The sequence below is a fragment of the Bos javanicus genome, chromosome 12, assembly GCF_032452875.1.
Source record: "Bos javanicus breed banteng chromosome 12, ARS-OSU_banteng_1.0, whole genome shotgun sequence".
NCBI lineage: Eukaryota > Metazoa > Chordata > Mammalia > Artiodactyla > Bovidae > Bos > Bos javanicus.
The window spans coordinates 15,670,373-15,697,917 of record NC_083879.1 but is presented as its reverse complement, the minus strand read 5'-3'; the positions used below and the strand labels follow the sequence as shown (position 1 = coordinate 15,697,917).

The following is a 27,545-nucleotide window of genomic DNA, read 5'->3' as shown; positions in this document are numbered from 1 at the left end:
CTCAAGACTAAAACAGAGGGAGGTCCCTGGCAGTCCAGTGTATTCACTGCCTCAAGCTGCATGGCATGGCCAAAGGAAAAAAAAAGACAAATAGAAACCCTGCCTGAGTTTCCAGTCTTCTGTCCTGCGCAACTGCCCTACAGGTTTTAGACTTGCCAGCCTCCCACAATCACATAAGCATATTCCTTAAAATAAATCACGCGTGGGCGCACACACTCATCCCACTGGTCCGCTATTCTCTGGAGAAGCCTAATCCACAACCTTTACAACCATTCCCTACTGATGTAAGTTTATGCTTTTTCCTCTAAGTGTTGAGTTCATGATATACCTATAGAAGTCTACACCTTAACTTTTTTCCTATATAAGGCATCAGCTGTGCCTTTAAAAATAGATAGCCTGGATTCCATGCCCAGCGTGTCTAACAGGTGCCCGGATCCAGTGGGATGTGAACTCTCCAAGCATTTAAGGTTCACCAGCAGCCAGCTCTTCCCGCTGACCTTCACGTGAACTCGATCACATAAAGGTGGGTCATATGATCTCTTAGGTAGGGGACCAGAGACCACAAGGCTCTTTTTTTTTTTTTTTGCCAATTCTGTTTTTTCAATAGACCACTGTGTTTAATTCAAATGTTAAGACAGGCACCTAGAAAATATTTTCAAGTAAAAAAAATAAATAATGAACCAGGTTTGCATTTCATCCCCTGGTTGTTTTATACCCAACTAGAGGTGTCTGCCTAGCCAACAGTTAACCAAGGATCTTGCCAACACCAGGCATTGGAAGAAGGACTGAGGGGTCCTGAAATTTCAAGGCCCTGATGGCATCCCACCTGTGTTTCATTATCTCAAAGCTGCCTTGCCCAGCAAACCCAATGAGCCAAATTCACTGGCCTCTGTGGAGCTGCAGACTGGGAGGCCACACATGTCTCCAGGCAATTAGTAAGATGATCTCGACAACTTCTCTAAGCAGAGAGAAATGTCTGCAGCCGCTTCATGGACGCCAGATCTACTCCAGCTTCCTGGACGTTTCAGAGCTTGTTTTTGTTCAAATGTTTCTATGCATCTGAAATAACCACAAATCATTTTTATTATTATATATTACCACAGTTTATTAAATAATGACACAAGATTTATGCCACATTTTCCAACAATGTTTAAATAAAGAGCTCAAAATATAAAGGCTTATGAAAACATTTATAGTCTTTATATAATAATATACACTATTTCCGGTGCATGAATAAATACAGAAAACAGAAGCCGTTCTTTATATCACAATCAGCCAAACTTAGCCATCAATGATTACACCAATCCAAAAGCAAACAAACAAACAAAAAAATCCACTTTCTTCATTTGGGTTATAAAAGCTAAAAATCCCTTTGCTACATTTAACAATATCCAAGGGAGTGGAGGGAGGGAACTTATAGTCATAGCCCCATAGACAAGGGGACCAAGTCTCCCAGTCCTTCAAGTTCTTCCTTGGTTAGAAGCTTCAATAACTGCATAACTCTTTCAGGGAACAGGGGGAAAAAAAATCAAAACAGGTTAAGACTCTGTTCTATAAGGTATTTATAATAAGTCTGCACTGAAGAAATACATGTCTTTAAAATGTGCTTACCTTTTACAGAGGGGTTTGGTTTTCTTTTCCTCCTGGTATGAACATGTACATATTTGAATAAACTGATATAATAAATATTACGTGACATTCAGTCTGTTCATGGTCTTCAAAATGAACTCGCTTCTACTGTTTTAGGAATTATATGTATACTTACAATGTTTTCTACATTAAGGGAGAAAAACAAAGAGTGGCTCATAAAAAGTCATCCTTTAAACTCAAGGAGCCCAAAAGTGAAAGCCTTTCTATAGAAAGCCCTTACATCAATGGAATGTTCTGGTAAGAAGAGAAGTCTCCTCTCTAAAGATATGGTTTAGTACGAGGTTCGAGGCCTGAAGGGGCTCAGCTCTCTAGTATCACATCTGGAGCTGGTCAGCGAGAACTAGACTTTCATCTGAATCTTGAAGCAATCAACACCTACCTGCCCCTCTGACCGCCTCCTTTCTTGCCTTAGCTCTTCCTTTTGGAACAGAAATCCTGCTTCACAAAATCTTATTTTCAAAGTCAGCATTAATATAGAAGGCAAGGTGAGAGAGACAGGGAGGAAAAACTGCCCAATCCCCAAGAAAAATCTGCGTGCCTTCTATTCTGCTTTGAAGGAGGAAGCAGTCCAGGGGCTGGATGGACTGGGAACCTACATATACAGCAGAGGTGACTGTCCTGGAGCCCCAGGGAGTACGTATTTACTGGTACTCTCACAGGGCTTCCCAGGTGGCGCAGCAGTCAAGAATCTGCCTGCCGACACAAGAGACACAGGTTCGACCCCTGGGTCGGGGGGATCCCCTGGAGGAGGAAATGGCAACCCACTCCAGTATTCTTGCCTGGAGAATCCCACGGACAGAGGAGCCTGGCGGGATACAGTCCATGGGGTAGTTAAGAGTCGGACACGACTGAGCACACTCTAAGGGTAGAACCAATGCTACCCAAGTGAATGCTGAATATATTTCCTTTTCTAGGGATGTCTTCTATAAGTATAAAGGTCCTGGGACTCTCTCAGAGTCACTTTTTATTTTGAAAAGAGTAAAAGACGAGAAAGAAGAATGATATCCTGTCTTTAGAAGAAAAGAACGAAGCTATTATATACCTCTTATCAGACTCTAGGTATACAAAAATATTGCTTTTCAAATTTCAAGCAAGGATTTTCCATCCAAACTGATAAGGAAATCCAAGACAGGAAATATTTTAACAAACATGACCAAAACTAAAGTAAAACCTGGGAAATCTGAAAAAATCAACTTTTCGATTACCTTGCTACATTTCACTAAGGGAAACAACAGAACGTTAGCCTCTTTCTTTCACAAGAGTTTTATCACAGGACCTCCCTTGGGAGAAGTTCACGATAAAATGACTCTCTTCACACACAGGAACTATTTATTTTGGAATTATGGCTATACGACATCATGATGTAAAGACACTTATGCTACAAGGCCAGTAGTAGGAGCTACTGTTTTCTTCACCTGACACTCAGTATCAATACATGTTATTATCCCCATTGTACAGACTGGGACACAGAAACTTTGCTAATATCACAAATTATTGACTTGGCCAAAAAGTTTGTTCGGATTTTCCCCACGCTCTTACGACCTGAGCAAAGGTTCTGGCCAACCCAGTACTACCATTAGCTAGGACAGAACCCAAGTTGCTTAAACATACCTCCCACAACACAGACTTTGCTACCTCCCAAGCCAACCTCTCACACCATCATGAGTTCAGATGGTAATACTTTGTAACAATTCCTCACAAAGGTCGGGTGGTGAAAGGCTTAAAAGTCACTTATTATAAGTGAAAGATCCTGCCAAAATAGGAAATTACAAAGCAGTGCAATGTTCCAGCGACCTCTAACCCGCCCTGTTTATACTTGGGGTACATCACGTCTCCATGTGTGAATTTCTTAAGCAGACACGAAGCCAAAGCCCCCCAAAAGCTCAGGAACAGTAACACCGTCTGAGACGTTCCATCCCACGGTTCCAAAGAGCTTCTTCAGAACAGTCTGGGAGTCTTGGCTATGAGCTGAGGTGCTCCAGGAGTTATTCTTCGCCTGAAGGAAATGGTTCATAGTTCCTGACCTTCATGCAAGTTTTCTTTAGCAAGAAACATGCACTTCCTGTTATCTTTGATGTCGAAGGGCACTTGAATGGTAAGGACTAGTGTCTGGATGTTACAGTCGAGGCCGTTAACATTTGGTGCAGAGTATCCGATGCCGGGGCACAGCGATCCAAGCTAACCCAGCCCTCACCTGTTGCTCGCTCACACCTTAATCTGTGGCAGGCCAAGCAGTGAGAAGCAGTGGCAAAGACAGGAGGCTTCGCTATTTCAGAAGTGAGCGTTTTCAGAGGATGTCTCATGCAGTCTTGATTGTCACAAATCCAGTTTCTTCAGCTGCTCATAGGTCACAAAGAACTGCAGGTGTATTAGTTAAGGCTGACATTTTATGCCATCTTAACCCTGACGTATCAAAACCGACCCACAAATAGCACACGCCTCCTAACAAACATGTCTGGGCAGACCATGTGCTGGGGGCATGATGAAACACGAGGGCTCCATCCTCAACCACCCCAAAAGAGCTCCCAGGGAGCCTTCCCAAGATCGGCCTGGAAGAGACAGATCACAGTTGAGGCACACAAATCCCTTGCATCAGCTGCAACAGCCTCTGGGAGTACATCCACACTGCTAGTTTTCTAACGTTGGGGAAGACTATAAGAGTAGTGAAGTCTGTAAGAGAAGGCAGCAACCCTGGGAAGTTCTCCTCCAGGGTGGCCGGTAGGCAAGCTTCCATGCGAGGGAGGCACAGATAATGAGGAACAAGGGTGGTAAAGCAATTATCCTTCAGTTAAAAATAAACAAATTTTTTTTTAAGTAGAACAAAACTGGTAGAAACCAACATCTCCTACTTCATAATTCTGCCCTTTCATTCCTAATAAACTGTCGTTTCTTTCCTGCCTCTCACTTTGGCATGGAGGACAAACTGCTAATCAGGCAAATAATTCAGAAGCTAATTCCCATCATTGGGCACTCTCGAGCATTCTAGAACATAGCTGCCAAGCCACATCCTGCCCAAGGGTGGCCAGGGATTTACAGAATAAATAAATAAGTCCTTGTCTCTCTCTGAAATAAAAAACAAACTCAGCTCCTAGAGCAGAGTCTAAATAAAGGTTTTCACTGATATCATTGGCTTTCAAGAACACCATCATTAAACCAAGTTTCACAGAGGCTGGCAGAGAGACTTTCTACCTGTGTATAAAGAAACTGAATAGTTAACTTCTTGAATGAGAAGAATTCAAAAGAGAAAAAAATCTTTTAATTATAATTAATAACCCGACAGTTTATGCAAACAACATTCTTTAGGTATATCTCTGTTCAGATCTACTGCAACAGAAAAGGATACAATAATATTCCAAGGACCAAGTCTCAACCAATTTGGCCAAAACCCTTTATATAGAGCAAAAAACCCTTCATTCTTCCATGTCTGTTGGAAGGGAGGGGGGAAAAAGAAGTTAGCATCCAACTTTCCAATTATGTCAAATATGCCTTAATTAGTAGCCAGACTGAACTGAACTGGTCTGTTTTTCTTAAAAATAAAATTCTGTTGGAAGGACTATCTACAAAATCATTGCCCACTGCCTTTCTTTGTTCTTTAAAGCTTCCTGCCTAGGTGAGGACTCAGGCTCTGTACCAAACCATCCCACACCCAGAGCAAACAGGAGCTGGATGAAGAAGAAGTGAGATTTAACTCCAAACTAGAGTCTACTGCCTCCTTGCCATGTGGACTCACAACAGGTCATAAATTAGAAAGGGAGGCGACAGTGATAAAGATATAATTCAGGGGACCTTTACTTTATGTGATTGGATAGGCAACATTAAGTATCTTTGCTTCATTTTGAAGTCTAGGGGTGTGCCAGCATCATGATGGAAAACAGCAACCACAGAAGTGGTCCCTCATCTTTGGCTGCTGGCAGTCCGGTAGCAGAGACAGTCCCAAACTTTCATCTACTCATCAACAGTAGGCCCAGTTATTTAAACCGAGAATTAAGGTTAAGATTCATGGGTTCCTTTCAGAGATGTCTGAATGAAGGATATTCATTCCAGTTTGACTCAACAGGAAGGTGATATATTCTGGAAGCAGACACAGTTCTACTGCCATCACAGAAAATATGAGTATTTTCTCACCCTTCACAGCAGAGCAGAGACAGAAGAAAACTGAACTTTCATTTCTAAATATTAATTTAGATTTTGTATTTATAAAAGCCCGTTTTAGGCAAATACTCTGTACCATCTCTAGGCTTTAGGGCACCACTCATCTTAGTTATATTAAGCCCTCAAAACTTAGATACTTCTTTGATTAAATAAATATAAATTTTAAAATAATATAGAATGGCATTGAAACATGTATAATATCATATATGAAACGAATCGCCAGTCCAGGTTCGATGCACGACACTGGATGCTTGGGGCTGGTGTACTGGGACGACCCAGAGGGATGGTACAGGGAGGGAAGAGGGAGGAGGGTTCAGGATGGGGAACACGTGTATACCTGTGGCGGATTCATGTTGATATATGGCAAAACCAATACAATATTGTAAAGTTAAAAAATAAAATATATTAAAAAAAAATAATATACATACATGTATACACGTATTTGGGGGGCAGATTCACAGACAGAAGCCATCCACAGAATGTTGAAGACTAAGTAAATGTGCTTATTTCACTAGTGTCCCTTATATTAATATATCATATTCTATGAACAAGGCTTTATTACTATGCTTATACTTATTATAAACATATATAATATTTCTACCTAACATTACTCCAGGCACCACGCTAACTATTTCGGCAGTATTAGCGCAATGATTTTTATAATAATCCCGTGACACGGGTGGTACCACTGTGCCACTTGTGAGGAGGCTGAGGAGTGTCTGTATGGACCAGAGTCACAGGATTACCAGTGACAGAACCAGAGGTTCATCGGGCTCCAAACCCTTGTGTATTTAAATCATGAAGAGAAACTCTTCAGAGGATGACATGGAAGCCAAGAAGCCACAGAAAGAACTCGCAACAGGGTACGAACGGACAACCCCACTCACCTGTAACAAGCAATCCAGGGTACCTTTGTAGCCAGGGCATTTGCCATCTCGGAGGACTCTCTGGTTCATCATACGCGTTCTCACCACATCCACAGGGTTTGAGGCCAGGGCTCCCGCCAGCCCACAGGTGAAGCTTGAGCTGTAAGAAGAGACCATTAGAAAAGCATATCAAAGGCAGGAAACGGCCTCCCCCCAATTAGGTTAACATGTAACAGGTAACATTGGACAGAATACACGTGAATAAGGACCCTATCTAAAGCGCTACACAGACTTCCAAACATCAGCACTGTTTATCCTAGCTTATAAATCCCAGTCCCGGCTACCAATACCTTTGAGGTTCTGGACTGTCATGGAAACAGGAAGGAATACAGAAACATACAAGGAACATCTTCCAAGGATGAGCTATATCTATCTATTCACCTCTAAACAGACATCAGAGTAATTTTAGCCGTATCATAACTACCCTGTTCTAAGAGATCAGAGAAAAAGATTTCCTCACTGTAATATAATGCCCACTGGGGGCCCATGGTAGCACTAAACTGATACCTGGACCATAGACCAGTCCTGGTATCAACTAACTTAAGAGTCGGTTTCACAGCTTCGCAGCTACTAACACTTTGAACAGATAATTCTGTGTTGTGAAGGTCTTTCCTGTGCAGTGTAAGACATACACGGTTCACCAGCCTCTCCCCAGGAGATGTCACTGGCACTCCCTGTCCAGCTGAGGCTTAAGAATCACAACAGTCTCCAAAGTTGCCAGATGTCATAGAAACAGAGCAGAAAAGTGACTGCGAGAGCCAGGGGTTGGGGGAAACAGGGAAGAGGTTGGGAAAGGCACACAGACTTTCAGTTTTAAGATGAAGAGGGTCTCATAAAGCAACTTGCTGTTGTTTAGTCATTCAGTTCTGGTCTGACTCTTCGGCTACCCCAGGCTCCTTTGTCCATGGGATTTCCCAGGCAAGAGTACTGGAGTGAGTTGTCATTTCATTCTCTAGGGAACTTTTCTGACCCGGGGATCGAACCTGAGTTTCCCGCATTGGCAGGTGGATTCTTTACCATTGAGTCACCTGGGAAGCCCTATAAAGCAACTATACTCCAAAATAATTAATTTTAAAAATAATAAATGAAATGGCATTGAAACATGTAAAATATCATGTATGAAACGAGATGCCAGTCCAGGTTCGATGCACGATACTGGATGCTTGGGGCTAGTGCACTGGGACGACCCAGAAGGATGGTATGGGGAGGGAGGAGGGAGGAGGGTTCAGGATGGGGAACACATGTATACCTGTGGCGGATTCATTTTGATATTTGGCAAAACTAATACAATTATGTAAAGTTTAAAAATAAAATAAAATTAAAAAAAAATAATAAATGAATAAGGTCTGAGGGTCTAATATATAATATGGTGGTTATGGTGGATAACAGTATTATATATAATTTAAATTTGCTACGAGAGTAGAATAATTTTGTTCTCACACACAAAATGATGGATGTGTTAATTAACTGGATGGGGGTAATCATTTCACAATTCACATATGTATCAAATCACATTGTGTACTTTAAATATCTTACAATTTTACTTGCTAGTTACACCTCAATAAAGTTGAAAAAAAATTTTTAATATAAAAATAAAAATAAAAGAATGCTAAACACGATCATAGGTGCATAATAAAGCACACATAATAATACTTTTGTGGGGCTTTCCTGGTGGCTCAATGCTAAAGAATCCACCTGCCAACGCAGGAGACTCAGGTTAGATCCCTGGGTTGGGAAGATCCCCTGGAGGAGGGCATGGCAACCCACTCCAGTATTCTTGCCTGGAGAATCCCATGGATAGAGGAGCCTGGCGGGCTACGGTCTACATGGTTGTAAAAAGTCGACACGCCTGAGCACAACACAGCAATGTATTTTTGTAGACGTACTTACACGTGCATAGAAAAACCTGAAGGTACATATCAAACAGTTAACAATGGCTACCTAGGTAAAAGGATAAAGGCTTATTGTACCTTTTCCTGCTTTACTTCTGTACCATAATTTTCAAATATGAGAATATAATACTTTCATAATAAACTTTCTTTAAAATGTCTATAAATTTGTAGCAAATTTCCACTCTAAAGTCATGCATACTTAAAACATTAATTTAAAAAAAAATCTATAAACATACAGGAAATGGGTATACACGGTGTCTCCCATCAGGCCTGAGAGAATCAGATGCTTCTTGGTGAGGTCGTAGACTGGCAGCTCCACGCCGACCACAATAGCAGCCCTCTGAGCAGTAAGGGACACGCCCTGGGTAAAAACATGAATAATGAAGATTCAGACATCTCTCCCAAACGATGGCCAATTTTTATGTCTGCCTGCTGGTGGGTAGAAATGCAGAGTTACAGAGTAGAAAAATGCAGAGTAGAGGGTAAGAAGTCAGAAGCTCCAAAGTCTAATTCTGATTCTGGTACTAACTGTACGACCTTCACCAAGACAAGTCACGGCTCAGCGCCTCCGGTTTCCTCGGATGTACGGAGAGAATGGGACTGGATCGCCTTTTGGATCCATTCTATGAACTGACAGTCCCTAGAATACTAGGAAATAGCATTCCATACCAGCGCCTGATTAACGGTCTTCAGAGAAGCCATGAAACCATACCACTGAAAAAAACCCAAGATAACTGTAAGTCCTTCTCCCTAAGAACTTAAAACAGAAAAAAACAAAAATTCAGCCTTCATAGCATTTCTTCCATGTGAATTGAACAAAAGTTACTGTAAAATCATGGCACATTCCTGATGTAAAATCATGACATGTTTTCATTTTACAAATTAAGGAAATTAAGGAAGAAGATCCCTTCAAGGGCAGACGTCATTGTTCAGTTACTGCCTTATGCCATTTGGATTAGATAAAATAATGGAAATAGGAAAAAAACACCTTTTTTTTTTTTTTAAAGAAAGAGAACCAAGTCAGCTCACCTTCCACAGTCCTCTTGTGCCCTCTTGCTGGTAAATGTTAATGAAGTTGCCTATCATTCCTCCTTGAAGGGTGCTGCTTTGAGCTTGCATCCGTATCTAGAGATTAAAGACTAACGTGAGAAAGAAACTAGCATGTTTCTCCCCAAATTCAGGGGAAAAAAAAAAAAAATCAACCTGCTGTTTAATAACCATTAAAAGAAAAAAACTGTACCATATATATTACTATAAAGCTAGCTTAAGTTTATATGGATTGGTTCTTAGGTACTTTGGAATCATCAAAAAGCATCGAGGAAAGTCCAGAGTTAAGTGTCAAAACAAAATTATTATTATTAATAATAGTCTTTTGAAATGGAAAGAAAATGGCATATTTTCCTCTAGGTTACTAAGCAGGAAAGAGAGACTCTGAGTGTTAATTTTTAAGACTTCACATAATTAATGAGTATCCAGTGTGCCTGGCAGCATCAAGCATGGGCAAGCACTCTTCTTAAATTAGTTACTCCAAGCCACTATTATTTCCCTCCAGCCAAACCGAAAGGTATGCGGACGTGCTGGCCAAAAGACAGCCATGTGACGCCGTCACACTCTGAACTTACAAGTGAACTTTACCACAGCCATGGAATTCACATGACCGAGATGCCAACATAAAAATAACGTTTGATGTAGCTCTCCACGTTTTTAAAAATAAAGAGGGACTTTTCACTAAAAACTGGTACCTTATTTTGTCTGAGAGAGCACACGCATTTACCTCTAACTCTAAAGGTGATTGCTACTGCCATGGTAACATGCGAAAGTAAGACAAAATGCAGGAAACTGCCTCTCCACACATGTAAGAGGTGAATGAGTGCGGAAACTTTTCTCCAGCGATCTAGCCCCAGCACGGGGTAAGCTCAGAGCCTGCTAGTTCTCTTTGCACCTGTGTAACTGCAGCGTCCCTGCCGTGCACAGCTTTGATGTTATCAGAATCTCCTATGAGACTGAAGACTGCAGGCGGGGTCCTTGCCTTAGTCATTCTTGGATTCTAAGTACACAGGGCACCAACTGGCACAAAGCAGGAGCATCATGAATGCTGCTTGCAATAATGGGGGAGGAGAGGGAGGGAAGGAAAGGGAAAACTTGAGACGGTTCAAACAAGGACGTGCACCTAACTGATTTTAATTCATTAGTCCCAAGGGATTTAAGAAGGCTGTATCCTGGTACTGTCGGCAAGGTCATCTAATAAGGTATGTCTACTTGTGGTTAAGTAAATATTTTCTTTATTATTTCCTGGAGTCAGATTAATGGATAACGTAATGCCTTCTGAAAGGGTCACCAATGTGCAGCCTCGACTGGTGTAAAACTTGCAGTCCACCTATTTTCATGAACCAATAAAACACAGGAGATTTTCAATGACAAGTGAAATGCATCCAAGCCTAAATGTTTTTCTCTGGTTAGTCACCAAAACCTCCCAAATCACCACAGTCTCCAAGAAGGGGCTCTACTCGTGAGCTCACCTGTACCAGTGGGAAACCCCCTAATGCAGGTTTCTAAGTTAGAAGCTTCCCGGCACTAAAACTGTAAACAGACTCGCACATGCACAGTGTTATATTCTCAAATTTTCATGACCTGAGTGTTGATCTCACTAAGAAAAAGCAGAGTGTGCCTGAAGGTTATAGGGCTGTGGTGGCGGTTTAGTCGCTAAGTCGTGTTGGACTCTTAGGACCCTATGGGCTGTAGCCTGCCAGGCTCCTCTGTCCGTGGAATTCTCCAGGCAAGAATACTGGAGTGGGTGGCCATTTCCTTCTGCAGGGGATCTTCCCAAGCCAGGAATCGAACCCAGGTCTCCTGCATTACAGGCAGATTCTTTACCAACTGAGCTATGAGGGAAGCCCAAAATATAGGGCTGCCTACCTTCAAAACATCCGTTGGATTAGCAATGCTTGAGGATATGACTCCAGAGAGAATCCCACAGACCACATTTATCAAAAGGGTTTCATCTGCAAAGACACATTATTTGACTTTTCACATATACAGAACTCTTCATGTAATGCATATACAAATGAGATTCACTTACATACCATTTGTTCACTTAGGAAAATAAAGAAATATATGCTTAACAAAGTAAATGATTTTAAAAGAATTTGGGATTTTGTTGGCAGAAGAGATTTTTCTCAGGAAAAACTTCATTTTGTTTTTAGTTACTTCTTTTTATTCTGTTGTTTTTTTTTTTTTCGGCTGCACCACTTGGCTTACAGGATCCTACTTGTCAAACTAGGGCCTGAACGCAAGTTCTATGAGTGAAAGTCATAACTACTGGACCTCCAGGGGAAGTCCCATAGCAAAATTTCTTGAAACCTAAGAAGGAATGTGAATTATCATGGAAAAGTAACCACCCATCAATTCACTCGTGTGTGTAAATATAACTATTGTAAATAAGATGAGGTAGTACACCATGGTAAGAGAACAGAAGATACCCTATGAGATAACGTGGAGATAAAACTTTCAAGCACACCATACTTATTTGGAATACACTGACGCACTTTAAAGCAGCTTTGCTCCTGCTCACTGCTCTCACCCAAGAGTGACGGGTGCTCATTCCTTTGTGAAACAGATAGAAACTTCTATGGATTAAAGCAAAGTCAAAGAATCAACCAGCAATAAAATAAAATCAAATCAGAGTTCTTAACACTAAGAAATACAGCCTGCTTTCCTGAAAAATAGGTGATAAGTCCTAGGATTTTAGAGAATTTTAAGTAGGCTAGAACTATAATGACATACTCCCTAGTCTGGATGTTGTGGAAGTAACTCATTAAGAAGCTTGGAAATTGCTCTTTTTAACTGTTACCCTCCTAAATTCAGCTAATGCTGACATGCTTTAGGCAGAATTTGTTTAGACTTTATGCCCAAAGTTCTCCTCTGTTCGTAAACCACTTGAGTAAAAAGACTAAACAACCCACCTCCTGTCCATAAGTGGAAAAAGGATTCCCCACTCACCTTCTGGACGCTCGACAAATAACCGCTTTAAGCTCTGGTAGGTGCCTATCTTGATGGTGCCATAGGAAGCCTGGCGTAACATTGCCGGGGCGATCCTGCCAAACCAAGGGACAAAGGGACACAGGAATTCTTAAGAGTCACTGAAAATCTTCTAGAGGATGCACCCAAGGGACACAGGCATGCTATCTGCCTTCCGCAAACTACACGAAGATGGATTTCTCTTAAAAGTTCGAAATCCAGCAAAAACACAGGCGGGTTCAGTCAAATGTGTGCAAGTTATTAGCTCCCTAAATGACAGCTCAGCACACTGTATTTATCCTCAGTGAAAACGTTCACGAACACGTGAACACAGAGTTCCGTTTCCCTGATCGTGGAGGGCTTTCCTTTCTTGGGACAGAGTCCCTATGAAATCTGGCCTCTGTCAGCACCCTCCAGGGCTTCTCTGAAGTTCACCACCCACCTCCCTGGGGGCCCTATTCCAGTTATTCCCTCTCCTTCCAGGGACCCTCCCCAATCTCATAATCACCTGGCATTCACACTCCCAGGTTCTCCTGCCACACTTACCACTTCTTCTTAGGCTGCAATTGGGCTTCCCTCCAACCTCTCCATCAATATCCGCCCTCCTCCCCCCGTCCCACCAAAATGAGCCCAGGGGACATCTCAATTACTAAATCAAATGATGGTTTTCAATCAGCATCTTATGAAGCCCCTTCGCCTTGTGGTATCTGCTCCAGTCCACCCTTGGCCCTGCTTACAATCATCTCCTCCCTAAGCCTCTTCCATTCCTCTCCTTTCTCTGCGCATCCTACCTCTGTCCTCTGAGGGGCCAGGGGATTCTGTCCTTCCTCTCTTCTCTCCTGGCTCCACACACTTACCAGATGAGCTCATCTACTTGCATGGCTTCAGCTGCCCAAAGACTGCTGACTCCTGAACTCATGTTTCCAACCCTGATTCTAGGATGCATTTCCACCTGCTTCCCAGATTTCTCAACTCACACGTCCTACACCTACCACCAGAGCAAGAGTTCACACTGAGCTAATTACCCTCACGTCCGAACGACCCGCTCTCCTCTCCTGGGTCCTAGATCAAGGAACAGAACCTCCGTTTGCATACTGGCCAGAACCAGAAGAGACATCAGCGCGTCTCCTCCTTTCCCATCACTCCATGGGTGAGGTCACACACTATGTGGATGCTCTGCCCTACACAGTTCCTTCATGGCAGGAGCTGCTGCTAGACTACCACCCCTCTCCCTTGCTAGCCGATTCCAGGAGGAGTCAGCAGGTAGAAGGTGGAAGAGAGGGCAGGAGGGACAGGAAGAAGCAGAGGATTTCCTCCTCTCCCCAGGCACTAGCAGAGCATCCCTCTACTGCTCCTACAGGCTCCTTCAAGGCTTCAGCCCTGGGAGGCTCTGCTAACACTGTTCTTTTCTCCTTGTTCCTTTGGTCCCAGCCTCGGTAACAATTTCTCATTTTGCCAGTTTCTAGGTAACCCTTCAATTGTTCCCTTAACCCTTAAGCAGCCCTTTTATTAAAGTGAAAGTGTTAGTCGCTCAGTCGTGTCCAACTCTTTGTGACCGCATGAACTGTAGCCCACCAGGCTCCTCTGTCCATGGGATTCTCCAGGCAAGAATACAGCACCGGGTAACCAATCCCTTCTCCAGATCTTCCCGACTCAGGGATCAAACCCAGATCTCCTTCATTGCAGGCAGATCCTCTACCACTGAGCCACCAGGGAAGCCCCTTTCATCCAATCTCCCTTCGTTTAAATCATCTGAAAGAATAACCTCCTGCAGGGCCTCTGATAGAGGCAGGGTCCCTTCTTAATCACTTTCCTATCCAGCGCCTACAGCACAATGTTCACTAAACGCTGGACTAAAGCAAAGCTGTTCACTGCAATTCTTGTCCACGGAGAATACGACATCATTTTTGTTATGGTAAAAAGCTCGGTAATAGCCAAGGGGAAGAGGAAAAAAATGAACTACAGAACGTTTCAAAACAAATGTAATTTTTGTACCATTATCTGTATTTGACTATAGTAAAAAGTTTTACCACAACATTCACTATACAAAACATGTAGAAAGCAAAGTTGAAATGAAAATAATCAACCATTGCTACTTGCTCTTTTCAAATACACCCCGAACTTGGACTTTTTCTCTGTGAAGTGTCAGTGTGAAGTCTGTCCATTTGAAACGTCTACTTACCCCGAATACAGCGCTTTCAGGCCTTCCTCTCTGCCTATCCTCACTAATGCGTGCAACATTCCTCGATACCTGATTTCTTTAAAGTTTGCATCATTCTTCTGGCCTTGAATCTGGAGCCGTGTCTTGGTTAAATCAATTGGAAAGGTACCTTAAAATTTTTCAGAAGGAAATATTTCACTTAAGAGAAAGAAATTCCACTAAATAAAGGATAAACACTGACTTATTACTGAGGAAACATTCAGATTAAAAAGCAGAATTAAGAATTTGATACTTTGCAGTCTTCCACTTACTTTAAAAAAAATTAAGAATCAAAAGATTTTTTTAAAAACACATTAACTATTTTCTTTTCCATATATTTGTATTTATGTCCCATCTTTTTCTACATAGAATGTGAAGAGGCTGCACTGCTATCTAAAGTAGGTACTTGGAATGTTTTATACAAACATATATACATATATACACATAAACATATATACAAAAGATATCCATTTTAAAATCTAAGTTACTGGGAATTCCCTGGCAGTCCAGTGGTTAGGACTCGGTGCTTTCACTGCTGTCCCAGGTTGAGACCCCTGTCGGGGAACTAAGATCCCACGAGCTGTGCAGCATGGCCAAAAAATAATTATAATAAAATGATAAAAATAAAATAAAAGTTACTATTTCTCACACATGTGAAGGCTAATATTGTATTCAATATGAATGGAGATAAATGCCTTTTCTAAAGGAGTTTCTTACTGTGTGTTACAGCCTAAAAGTGACTCTTGCTGCTGCTGCTTGGTCACTTCATTTGTGTCCGACCCTCTGTGACCCCACAGACCACAGCCCGCCAGGCCCCTCCGTCCATGGGATTCTTCAGGCAAGAGGACTGGAGTGGGTTGCCATTTCCTTCTCCAAAAGTGACTCTTAATATAGGCTAAAATGTTTAATGTGGTACCTAAGAGAGAGTCCATCCAAATATACACCCCCGAACACAGTAACCGTGAGTCACTGTGTCAATGAGTCCACAGAGGAAACTGAAGGCAGGGGTGGGTGGGTGAGTGGTTACAGCGTCCCAACCCATCGGCTCCAGTCCCTGCGGTCACCCCAGGTCAGCAGTGACTCACCTAGCACCTGGCACACAGCAGCATCTCAGCCAACGTGGGTTTCATTCTGTTTTGTTTTCCTTTAGGCCACAGCAGGAGGCTTGTGGAATCTTAGTTCCCTGACCAGGGATCAACCCGGGTCCCGCAGACAGTGAAAGCAGGAAGTCCTAACCACTGGACCGCCAGGGAATTCTCACCAATCACCAACATGTGTTGAATGAATGATTCAAGGAATAAACAAAGGAACAAATGGGATGTGCTGGGAGATGGAGCTGATGAAGTCATCAGCAGGACGTGGACGAGCATGATGGGAACACGACGACGCGATGACGGTCGCTCACCTCTGGCTTGGGAAGATGGTGGGGCTCCCTAAACCTCTTTATAGTCAAATGTGTTCATAGGGACAGAGTGGGAAGGACGACAAGGAGAATGGGGACAGATGTCAGTCAACAGTGATTCATGAGGCTTCCGTTGGGGCAACTGGTTCAACCTTCTCCCCACTGAACTTTGAACCCTAAACTGCTAATAAGCAGTCAGAGTCATTGTTTACCTTTTTTTTTAAAAAATATTTATTTATTTGGCTACATCGGGTCTTATGACGGTTGCATCATGCAGGATCTTTCCTTGTGACAAGCGAGCTTAGCTGCCCCATGGCGTATGTATAGAATCGTAATACTGATGTCCCTGCATTGGAAGGTGGATTCTCAACCAATGGACCACCCAGAAAGTCTCTATTTTGTCTTACAAGATTCCCAAGAGGAGAAAGAAATTTTAAATTCTAAGACGAAGTGTTTCAAAATCTCAGATTCTGTGTTTGAACTACATTCACACCGAAAGTCTTTCAATATCCAATTATCGTGACCAGAAGTCTAAGCCTCGTGGTATGCAGCAGGCAGCTGGCCAGCCTCAGCCCTGGGCTCCTTACTTACCGCACTCCGCTGTGATGGAGGCCAGGCCTCCGTACACGAAGGGCTTCCAGTTAAGGGCCGACATGCTCACCGCTGTCTGTTGTTCACAGAACCATAGCCTCCAACGGGGTTTTTCCTGGACACAAAAGTAAGACGTTTCAATGGAACTTCTCACACAGGCAGTTTCTTTTTTAAACTTCTGTTTCATTTGGAGATGGGCTTTCCTGGTAGCTCAGATGGTAAAAAAAAAATCTGCCTGAAATGCAGGAGACCCAGGTTCAACCCCTGGGTTGGGAAGGGCCCCTGGAGGAGGTCACAGAAACACACTCCAGTATTCCTGCCTGGAGAATCCCATGGGCAGAGGAAACTGGCGGGTTACAGTCCATGGGGTCACAGAATCAGATGAGGGTGCCACCAGACGCTACCGTGGAAACCCCCCACAATTCCCAAGGTGATCCTCACCTTATAAAGCAAAGCACCCTATCTCCTGAACCCCAAATCACTTTATAAGTGGCCTTAATTCTCACCGAGGCCATAAATAATCCAATAAAATAATACCTTGAAATGCGTGTATGTGTATAGTGTGGTACATGAAGCCAATTTTCTGGGTGGCCCGTGTTATCTTCAACCTGTTCTTCAACACTAAATAAATATTTGCTATTGGCTTTCCACTGTCTTAGTGAGTCCCTCCTGGGAGGAAATGAAGTTCTTCAGATTCACAGAAGTAGCAAGATGTTGCAACCCAGTGTCACAAGCTAAAATGATAATTATTGACCTAGCATGGCCACAGTATACTTCCAGTTTATAAAGTTACCTCTCTTCTCTTACCCATACTATGCTACTAGCTGTGAGGAGGCCTGGGATGAAGAAACAAGGCCAACTATGGGGTGAGAGCCCCATCACTTCCTTCCTCATTCATAAAGCTCCAGTTATTAACCTCTAGGTTTTTCAATTCTCCATCCTCTTCATCGTCGAAACATCCAAGGCAAGCAGTCAGGGGTAGAGCCCATACCTTTATTCACTAAGCAAAATAAAATGCCCAGCTTTTAGGCCTATTGTGGAAATTAAGTATATTTTTTAAAACTAACACAAAACAGACACTCACAAAGGCTGCCTTCCACCCCGCTTTGAGGCTACGTGCCCTCACTCACTGTGACACACACGCACGCACCTGCCACAGCCAGGCCCCCACATTCATTATATGTTCTGCAGCTTCACGGGATTCCAGCTGGCAAATCTGGGCTTGCGCCCAGTAAAAGGAGACACAAGGAAACTACCCCACTTCTGTGTATCTGCTATCAACTTTAATTCTTGTCAGTTTAAAGTAAAATTGCATTCAGTTGACCAAAAAGTTCATTGGCGTTTCTCATAAGATATGGAAAAACTGGAATGACCTTTTTGGCCAGTAATTTACTATAGTCATCAGTAAGCAATATGCCCAAGGTTTTTACTTTGTAGGTCCAGGGAGTTTCCCCAGGTCTGTACTTCCCAGAAGACCTAACACAAGTACTACTAATGTCAGTTCACAAGATGGCCAATCGGCTTGCTTAAACCAAGAGAAAACACAGGAACTCAAAGGGGACCCTGGCAGACTGATAAACTGATATCTATTCCTCATTTATGGACATTAGCTCTCATCTCACATGCTAGTAAAGTAATGCTCCAAATTCTCCAAGCCAGGCTTCAGCAATATGTGAACCGTGAACTTCCTGATATTCAAGCTGGTTTTACAAAAGGCAGAGGAACCAGAGATCAAATTGCCAACATCCACTGGATTATGGAAAAAGCAAGAGAGTTCCAGAAAAACATCTATTTCTGCTTTATTGACTATGCCAAAGCCTTTGACTGTGTAGATCACAATAAACTGTGGAAAATTCTGAAAGAGATGGGAATACCAGACCACCTGACCTGCCTCTTGAGAAATCTGTATGCAGGTCAGGAAGCAACAGTTAGAACTGGACATGGAACAACAAACTGGTTCCAAATAGGAAAAGGAGTACATCAAGGCTGTATATTGTCACCCTGCTTATTTAACTTATATGCAAAGTACATCATGTGAAATGCTGGCCTGGAAGAAGCACAAGCTGGAATCAAGATTGCCAGGAGAAATATCAATAACCTCAGATATGCAGATGACATCACCCTTATGGCAGAAAGTGAAGAGGAACTAAAAAGCCTCTTGATGAAAGTGAAAGAGGAGAGTGAAAAAGTTGGCTTAAAGCTCAACATTCAGAAAACGAAGATCATGGCATCTGGTCCCATCACTTCATGGGAAATAGATGGGGAAAGAGTGGAAACAGTGTCAAGACTTTATTTTGGGGGGCTCCAAAATCACTGCAGATGGTGACTGCAGCCATGAAATTAAAAGATGCTTACTGCTTGGAAGGAAAGTTATGACCAACCTAGATAGCACATGCAAAAGCAGAGACGTTACTTTACCAACAAAGGTTTGTCTAGTCAAGGCTATGGTTCTTCCTGTGGTCATGTATGGATGTGAGAGTTGGACTGTGAAGAAGGCTGAGCGCCAAAGAATTGATGCTTTTGAACTGTGGTGTTGGAGAAGACTCTTGAGAGTCCCTTGGACTGCAAGGAGATCCAACCAGTCCATTCTGAAGGAGATCAGCCCTGGGATTTCTTTGGAAGGTATGATGCTAAAGCTGAAACTCCAGTACTTTGGTCACCTCATGGGAAGAGTTGACTCATTGGAAAAGACTCTGATGCTGGGAGAGATTGGGGGCAGGAGGAGAAGGGGACGACAGAGGATGAGATGGCTGGATGGCATCACTGACTCGATGGATGTGAGTCTGAGTGAACTCCGGGAGTTGGTGATGGACAGGGAGGCCTGGCGTGCTGCGATTCACGGGGTGGCAAAGAGTCGGACACGACTGAGCGACTGAACTGAACTGAACTGAAGAGATGAGTAAAGTAGAAGGCTCCCTAAGCATGGAACTTAAAAATCATCATGTTTAAAAAAAAAAACAACACATGTTTTAAGTATTTTTGTACCAAAGAACAAGCACTGCTCCCAAAAACTCATCTAACATCCTTAAAGTTTAATATTTGTACTTAACTAATTCTTAACCTTACTGAAGTCATAAGATAATGATTAACACTGTAAGTTACACACTGTAAAACACATTAATAATAAATCCAATAATCCATGTACTGTCCTCAACCCATTCTTGAATTTTGCTGACTTCAAGTTAAAAAACAAAACAATAACCATGTAACAGTGACATGCAGAAGTACTGCAGATTGCCATTACAAAAGTGCTCAATATAAATGATTTCAGTGGATCCCCCCACAAGAAGTTTGGGATAGGACAGAAAAACAGACCAGGAAAGCCAGTTTCAGGAACGTTCCTTGTCCAAAGCCACATGGCCAAGGGGGCAGAAATGGACCTATAACCCCCAAACTTGATCCCAAGTTTCATGTTCTTTCTGCTACTATCTGAGGCTGTACATGATCAAAAGGAATGATGGTGTTTTAATTAAGGAGAAAATACTACTAAGCAGCTGTGAATACTACTGATGAGACACAGCATAGAAACAATAAAAATGTGCTTAATTTAAGAGAAAAGTTTTAGAAATATATATACTCAAGTGAAAGTGAAGTCGCACAGACTTGTCGAACTCTGAGACCCCATGGACTGTAGCCTACAAGGCTCCTCCATCCACGGAATTTTCCAGGCAAGAGTACTGGAGTGGGTTGCTATTTCCTTCTCCAGGGGATCTTCCCGACCCAGGGATTGAACCTGGGTCTCCTGTACTGCAAGCAGACGCTTTTACCATCTGAGCCACCAGGGAAGCTCCTAACAACACTCAGAAGGTAGTCAATTTGAAACAGTTCAGTCACTCAGTCGTGTGCAACTCTTTGCAACCCCCATGGACTGCAGCACATCAGGCTTCCCTGTCCATCACCAACTCCTGGAGCTTGCTCAAACTCATGTCCATTGAGTCCATGATGCCATCCAACCATCTCATCCTCTGTCGTGCCTTTATCCTCCCAATCTTTCCCAGCATCGGGGTCTTTTCCAGTGAGTCAATTCTTTCCATCAGGTGACCACACAAGTATTGGAGTTTCAGCTTCAGCATCAGTTTTCCAATGAATATTCAGAACTGATTTCCTTTAGGATTGACTGATTTGATTTCCTTGCAGTCCAAGGAACTCTCAACAGTCTTCTCCAACACCACTGTTCAAAAGCATCAATTCTTTGGCGCTCAGCTTTCTTTATGGTCCAACTCTCACATCAATACAGGACTACTGGAAAAAACCATAGCTTTGACTAGACAGACCTGTCAGCAAAGTAATGTCTCTGCTTTTTAACATGCTGTCTAGGTTGGTCATAGCTTTTCTTCCAAGGAGCAAGCGTCTTTTAATTTCATGGCTGCAGTCACCATCTGCAGTGATTTTGGAGCCCAAGAAAATAAAGTCTGTCACAGTTTCCCCATCTATTTCCCATGAAGTGATGGGACCGGATGCCATGATCTTAGTTTTCTGAATGTTGAGCTTTAAGCTTTTTCACTCTCCTCTTTCACTTTCATCAAGAGGCTCTGCAGTTCCTCCTCACTTTCTGCCATAAAGGTGGTGTCATCTGTGTATCTGAGGTTATTGATATTTCCCGATCATCTGAATAGGGATAATTAATTTTTCCAATACAGATGGTATTATTTTTTCCAGAGTTTTTTTTACTGAGGCAAAATTCACATACTACAAACAAAGCATGAGAGCAACCAACTCAGTGGCACTCAGTACCTTCACAGTCACACCACCAGCGCCTCTATCTAGTTCCAAAATATTCCATCACCCCATGGTCAGTGAATTGGAGGTTCTTTCTCCATAACGAAAAAATTCGGAGATGAAGCAGAGAAATTAAGAAAGTAAAGTGAAAGTTTATTTAAGCAAAGAGAGAGAGTAGGCTTACAGGCGAAGAGCTGCCACCCACAGTTTCTTTGGCAAGCTGGTCACGAGGAGCATACAAATAAAGCAGTGCAATATTTACTGGAGAAGGACGAGCCTGGGGGTCATATTCCCTGATTTTCATCCCAGCCCCATTTTCCTGAGGAGAAGAAGGATTTTTGTCTTAGGGATTTAGCTCAGATCAGAAGTGTCATGGCATCAGTGCAAGATGGGTACTTCTTATCTGTAAGACTTTGCTGTTGTTGAGTTGCTCAGTCGTGTCTGACTCTTTGGGACCCCATGGACTGCAGCCCTCCAGGCTCCTCTGTCCATGGAATTCTCCAGGCAGGAATACTGGAGTGGGGTGCCACTTCCTTCTCCAAGGGATCTTCCCCACCTGGGATTGAACCTGCCACTCCTGCACTGGCAGGTGGATTCTTAACTACTGAGCCACAGGGAAGCCCTATTGTAAAGACAGCACAGAGAGCAAAGGATTACATTTGGATGCAGATGATTCCCATCTTTCCCACCTTTCTTTGTCTGCTTTTCCGACCCTTATCACCCAAAATGGTGTCGTTTCCTGTCAGGCTTAAGGTTCCTGTTTTCCTTTATCTGCCTAGGGACCCTCGCTGTTAACAAGATGCTTGATTTCCTGCCACCTGGCCCTTGCCTCCATTTCTCTACTCACACCTAACTACCTGCCTGCTGTAACTAACAACTTCAAAAAGAAATCATTAACCATTCCCCACCCCTCATGGCCTCTATGATTCTTATTTTCTTGGCTGAGACACTATATGTGCTAAGTGGAACACAGGACTCCTTTTTAGCAGCTCCTAATGCACTGGAGAAGGAAATGGCAACCCACTCCAGTGTCTTGCCTAGAGAATCCCGGGGACGGGGGAACCTGGTGGGCTGCCGTCTATGGGGTTGCACAGAGTTGGACATGACTGAGTGACTTAGCAGCAGCAGCAGCAACCTATCTGAGGTCAGCAATACGTGCACCGTGAACTTCCAGATGTTCAAGCTGGTTTTAGAAAAGGCAGAGGAACCAGAGATCAAATTGCCAACATCCGATGGATCATGGAAAAAGCAAGAGAGTTCCAGAAAAACATCTATTTCTGCTTTATTGACTATGCCAAAGCCTTTGATTGTGTGGATCACAACAAACTGTGGAAAATTCTGAAAGACATAGGAATCCCAGATCACCTGACCTACCTCTTGAGAAACCTGTATGCAGGTCAGGAAGCAACACTTAGAACTGGACATGGAACAACAGACTGGTTCCAAATAGGAAAAGGAGTACAGCAAGGCTGTATATTGTCACCCTGCTTATTTAACTTATATGCAGAGTACATCATGAGAAATGCTGGGCTGGAGGAAGCACAAGCTGGAATCAAGATTGCCAGGAGAAATATCAATGACCTCAGATATGCAGATGACATCACCCTTATGGCAGAAAGTGAAAAACTACAGAGCCTCTTGATGAAGGTGAGAGAGGAGAGTGAAAAGGTTGGCTTAAAGCTCAACATTCAGAAAACTAAGATCATGGCATCCGGTCCCATCACTGCAGGGCAGAAAGATGGGGAAACAGTGGAAACAGTGGCTGACTTTATTTTTCTGGGCTCCAAAATCACTGCAGATGGTGACTGCAGCCATGAAATTAAAAGATGCTTACTCCTTGGAAGGAAAGTTTGACCAACCTAGACAGCATATTAAAAAGCAGAGACATTACTTTGTCAACAAAGGTCCGTCTAGTCAAGTTATGGTTTTTCCAGTGGTCATGTATGGATGTGAGAGTTGGACTATAAAGAAAGCTGAGCGCCAAAGAAATTATGCTTTTGAACTGTGGTGTTGGAGAAGACTCTTGAGAGTCCCTTGGACTGCAAGGAGATCCAACCAGTCCATCTTAAAGGAGATCAGTCCTGAATATTCATTGGAAGGACTGATGCTGAAGCTGAAACTCCAATAGTTTGGCCACCTGATGCAAAGAACTGACTCACTGGAAAAGACCCTGATGCTGGGAAAGATTGAAGGCAGGAGGAGAAGGGGACGAGAGAGGATGAGATGGTTGGATGGCATCATCGGCTCGATGCACATGGGTTTGGGTGGACTCCGGGAGTTGGTGATGGACAGGGAGGCCTGTCGTGCTGCAGTTCATGGGGTCGCAAAGAGTCGGACACGACTGAGTGACTGAACTGAACTGAATCTGTCTAAGGAGCTTCTTACAAGTACAGATACTAGGGCCTCACCCACTGAATGAGGGCCTCAGGAGCATCCCCAATGCATCAGTGAGTCAAACAGTGATGGCAAATAACGCCTTGGAATACTTACCACTTAAATAACTTATGTAGTTGATCAGGCAGTGATGACACTACAGACAGTTCTTCTGATTCATCTTATTTAGCAGTGATTTTTAGCAGTGTTTGCAGAAATGCATACATACAAAATATACACACACACAGAAGTACAAAAGATATCCTCTAAAACGTCAGCAAAAATGTATGGGAAATGGATTTTACCTTCTCATCTCTAATTAAAAATGCTTTTAAAAAACTGTATTGTATATGACTTCATGCCATCTCACCCATTAAATCTTCTGGTTTCCTGTCAATACTTTTGTTTTGCTAGTTTAATGAGATTTGGCTCTTTTTTTTTTCGGTTGGCTTTAATATTAGATTTTTTAGTTATAATGTTAAAACCCAGAGGTTCTGGGTTATACGCATATGCAAACACTCAGCTAGGGTGCCGCATTGCAGTGGAGTGGCCTCCCACAGTTTTGATCACACACCCATGAGTTCCCATTCAGATGTACCCTCACAATACCTTATCTTCCACAAACCAGAGTCCCTCCGGTATTCCTGGTTAAACTGTAGGAAAGTACTTTCTATTCAACTATTAATAAGATGTTTAAAAGTTAATTAAGGGTACTCTTTCTGCCCCCTTCTGATGCCTATGTCAGAAGCTTTCTCTATCTCCTTTATACTTTAATAAAACTTTATTACACACACACACACAAAAAAAGTTAACTAAAAGTAGGGTAAAAATAACTTTGGGGCTCTTCTCTTTTCCTTTACCAAAGCTAGGACTACATGCCTGAGCAGTTAAGACTACCGTGCCTTCCCAAGTTATTGTTTGCAGAGTCAAAGAAAGAATAACTGGGCTTAAATAACAACCAAAAGCATCAGTAATTGGGCAAGCATCCAAACAAGAAGAGATTCTGGTTAATGTTGGAATAGAGGGGCCCGTAGGTCCAGTAAGCGTACTGGCCAAGGCTAGTTGTAACTGGGCTTCAGTTATCTGGGGCTGGAAACCTCTGTTTGGCATTTCAACCATTTCTTTGTTTTAGAGCTCTCTTTGGAGGGGTTCTCCTCACACACATTCCTTAACTTGCTAGTTCAATTTTTGGCGAAATCCCAACTCTACTCAAGTGCCAAGACTGAAGGCCAACACAGTCAAGGAGACTGAAGTGTCCCTTAGCAATCACTAGTGTTTGAGCAGTAGTTCAGCCTGAGATTCAGGGAGGGACTTACAACTTGCAAAAATTCTAGCGTCCTGCAAGGGGAGTGGCTGTTAATCACTTAATCTCTTTGCTCTCTTCTTCCGTCGGCGCCTTCTAGCTAAACTAAAAGCCAGAGACCACTTCTCTGAGCTGTGAACACAGTACTAACAATGGCCGTCATTATTAATACATGACATGTATTAACGTCAGGCACTGCTCTGTTTTCCACATAAAAGGTTTTGGTTAATCTCCATGACCTTATGCAATCGGTACCATCATAACGTTTCACAACTGAGGACAGCCAGCCTCAGAGAGGGAAAGTGACTTTGCCAAGTCACACAGCTATGAAGGACTCAAACTGAGCTCTCCCTGAGGGAAAAGCTGATCTTCCTCTACGTACCACAAAGCCAAACACTATTTTCCAAAGGCTGTTTAAAAAAAAACATTGGCGCAAATAATAAGAATACAATAAAAAGTGGGGGTGGGGGTGGGAGGGTAGGAAATCAACATATTCAAAATAAATTTATGATTTTCCTAAGGGGGTATATAAACATTTCTTAACTATTAATAAACAAAAAAGTGTTTCCTAAGCGGAAATGTCTATATAAATTAAGAATTCAAAGCATTCTCTCTACACTTAAGATAGGTTACATAACCTATTACATTTTCTATAACTTTAGCATTTATCTTCCCCTTACAGCATCTATACAGTCGCAAAGAGAGGTAATTAAATACAGCAATTGCTGCCGGAACTTCTGAAAGCTTTCCAAGTTTCCCTTATATAATTAACTCTGGGTAAGTTCTTTCAGTATTACAGTGCTCCCTTTTCAGTTCCCAATCTTAAACCGCAATCCAGTCTCTAAACTTCGGTGCGCTCACAAATCTTTGTTCCCCGCAGGGCTGTCTTCCACGGTTTTTTCCTATTTCCCATTCTTTTTAAAGGTACAGGACGAAAAACAGGCTCATCAGACTCATGAAACGTGGGATTTTAAGAGTCTTAGGAATCTATCTTATCTCATATGAATTAACTGAGTCACAGAGCGTGGCAGCAGCAAAATCAAGAACAAATTTTACGCCTTTCAACTTTTCTCGCAACAGGAGGAGCACGAAGCTAGACTCTCGCAAGGCTACGACACGTTTAGCAATTCTTGCGCAGGAACAATGTCACTGCAACCGCTGTACCCGAAATTAATCACGCCTAGAATTATGCTAAAACCCTTAGCTACATTAACTTTACGAGGAAATTAATTTCCACCAGTCCACGAAAACGTGAACAACTTGGCGTGTTCCAGGAGCAACTCAAAGGAGAGGGCCCTTTCCCAGACTACGCAGCTCGCCCGGCCCCGGTTGCACGCTCCTGAATGAATCGCAGGTGTGAGCGATGCAGAGGCAGGTGAAACGCACCGCGGCTGCAAGGGCGCACACGCCGGGATGCAAGACGGGCGTCACACCTGATCTCGGTGACACTGGGAGAGAAATCACCCCCCATGCCGCCGAGTGATGAGAGCCAGGAACCGGCCCTCCTGCAGCATCGGCAGCACCAGGAGGGGGGCGCACCCCGGAACCTCGCGCCCCACCAAGCCGGGCCCAGCACGCGCGCCGGAGAGCAGAAGCAGCCCCGGGAAGGCCCCACCCGCGCCGGGGTTCTCCGGGACCCGGCCCCGATCCCCAGCCTCCTGGCCGCGGCCGACCAGGCAGCGCCGCCGCGTAGGGGCCCGGGAGTCCGGCGCCGGTGGGTGGGGGCGGGCCGGAGGAGGGGCGACCGGCGCAGCAGCGGCCGGAAGGCCAGGCACTTACCGGGCGGCGGCGGCCCTGAGACTTCTCCGTCCTGGGGTCTGCAGCAGACGGAACCGGCGGCCGCGCGGGAGCTGGAAAAGAGGCAGCAGAGAGGCGGGGGCGGCCCAGAGGCCTGCGCGCGGCCCCGCCCGCCGGCTCGGCTCCTATTGGCCTCTCCCGGCACAGGCCACGCCCAGGCAGCGTCCCAGGCAGCAGGGGGCCACCAGGCTGTAGACAGGCTGGACCCCGGGCCTCGTATCTGCCCCGGTCGCGGTGACGCCTCCTACGGCCTCGAGATCGACGCCGCAGGGAAACAGAAACTTAAGAGCCATGAAGAGCCCTCTGCAAGGAGAAGTAAACTTGCTCCCTTTTTATTTAAAACCCGGCTTTTTAAAGTAAAATTTATAAACCAACCGAAGACTTGTACAGTAGACTCTGCACTAAATTTAATGCTAACATTTCACAATATTTGCGTTCTCTTTCACTGTATAGGGTTTTTTTTTTCACCCTGAATTATTGGAATGTTGCAAACAACACTGCTTCACCCCCTAAATACTTCACC

The 27,545-nt window shown here is 43.5% G+C and overlaps 1 protein-coding gene across 1 annotated transcript in view; it reads right to left on the bottom strand.

Annotated features, from left to right (window-relative positions):
* Positions 1–27,087, bottom strand: part of SLC25A30 (solute carrier family 25 member 30) — a 37,252-nt gene extending 10,165 nt beyond the window's left edge. The window contains exons 1-10 of the mRNA XM_061434554.1: positions 27,005–27,087; positions 16,831–16,945; positions 14,820–14,967; positions 12,620–12,714; positions 11,537–11,622; positions 9,650–9,745; positions 8,857–8,981; positions 6,690–6,828; positions 4,994–5,074; positions 827–4,008 (exon numbers count right to left, since the gene is read on the bottom strand). Coding sequence (XP_061290538.1) covers positions 3,967–4,008; positions 4,994–5,074; positions 6,690–6,828; positions 8,857–8,981; positions 9,650–9,745; positions 11,537–11,622; positions 12,620–12,714; positions 14,820–14,967; positions 16,831–16,894 — 876 coding nt within the window. The 5' untranslated portion in view covers positions 16,895–16,945; positions 27,005–27,087 and the 3' untranslated portion in view covers positions 827–3,966. The remainder of the gene's footprint in view (positions 1–826; positions 4,009–4,993; positions 5,075–6,689; positions 6,829–8,856; positions 8,982–9,649; positions 9,746–11,536; positions 11,623–12,619; positions 12,715–14,819; positions 14,968–16,830; positions 16,946–27,004) is intronic.
* Positions 27,088–27,545: the final 458 nt, after the last annotated feature.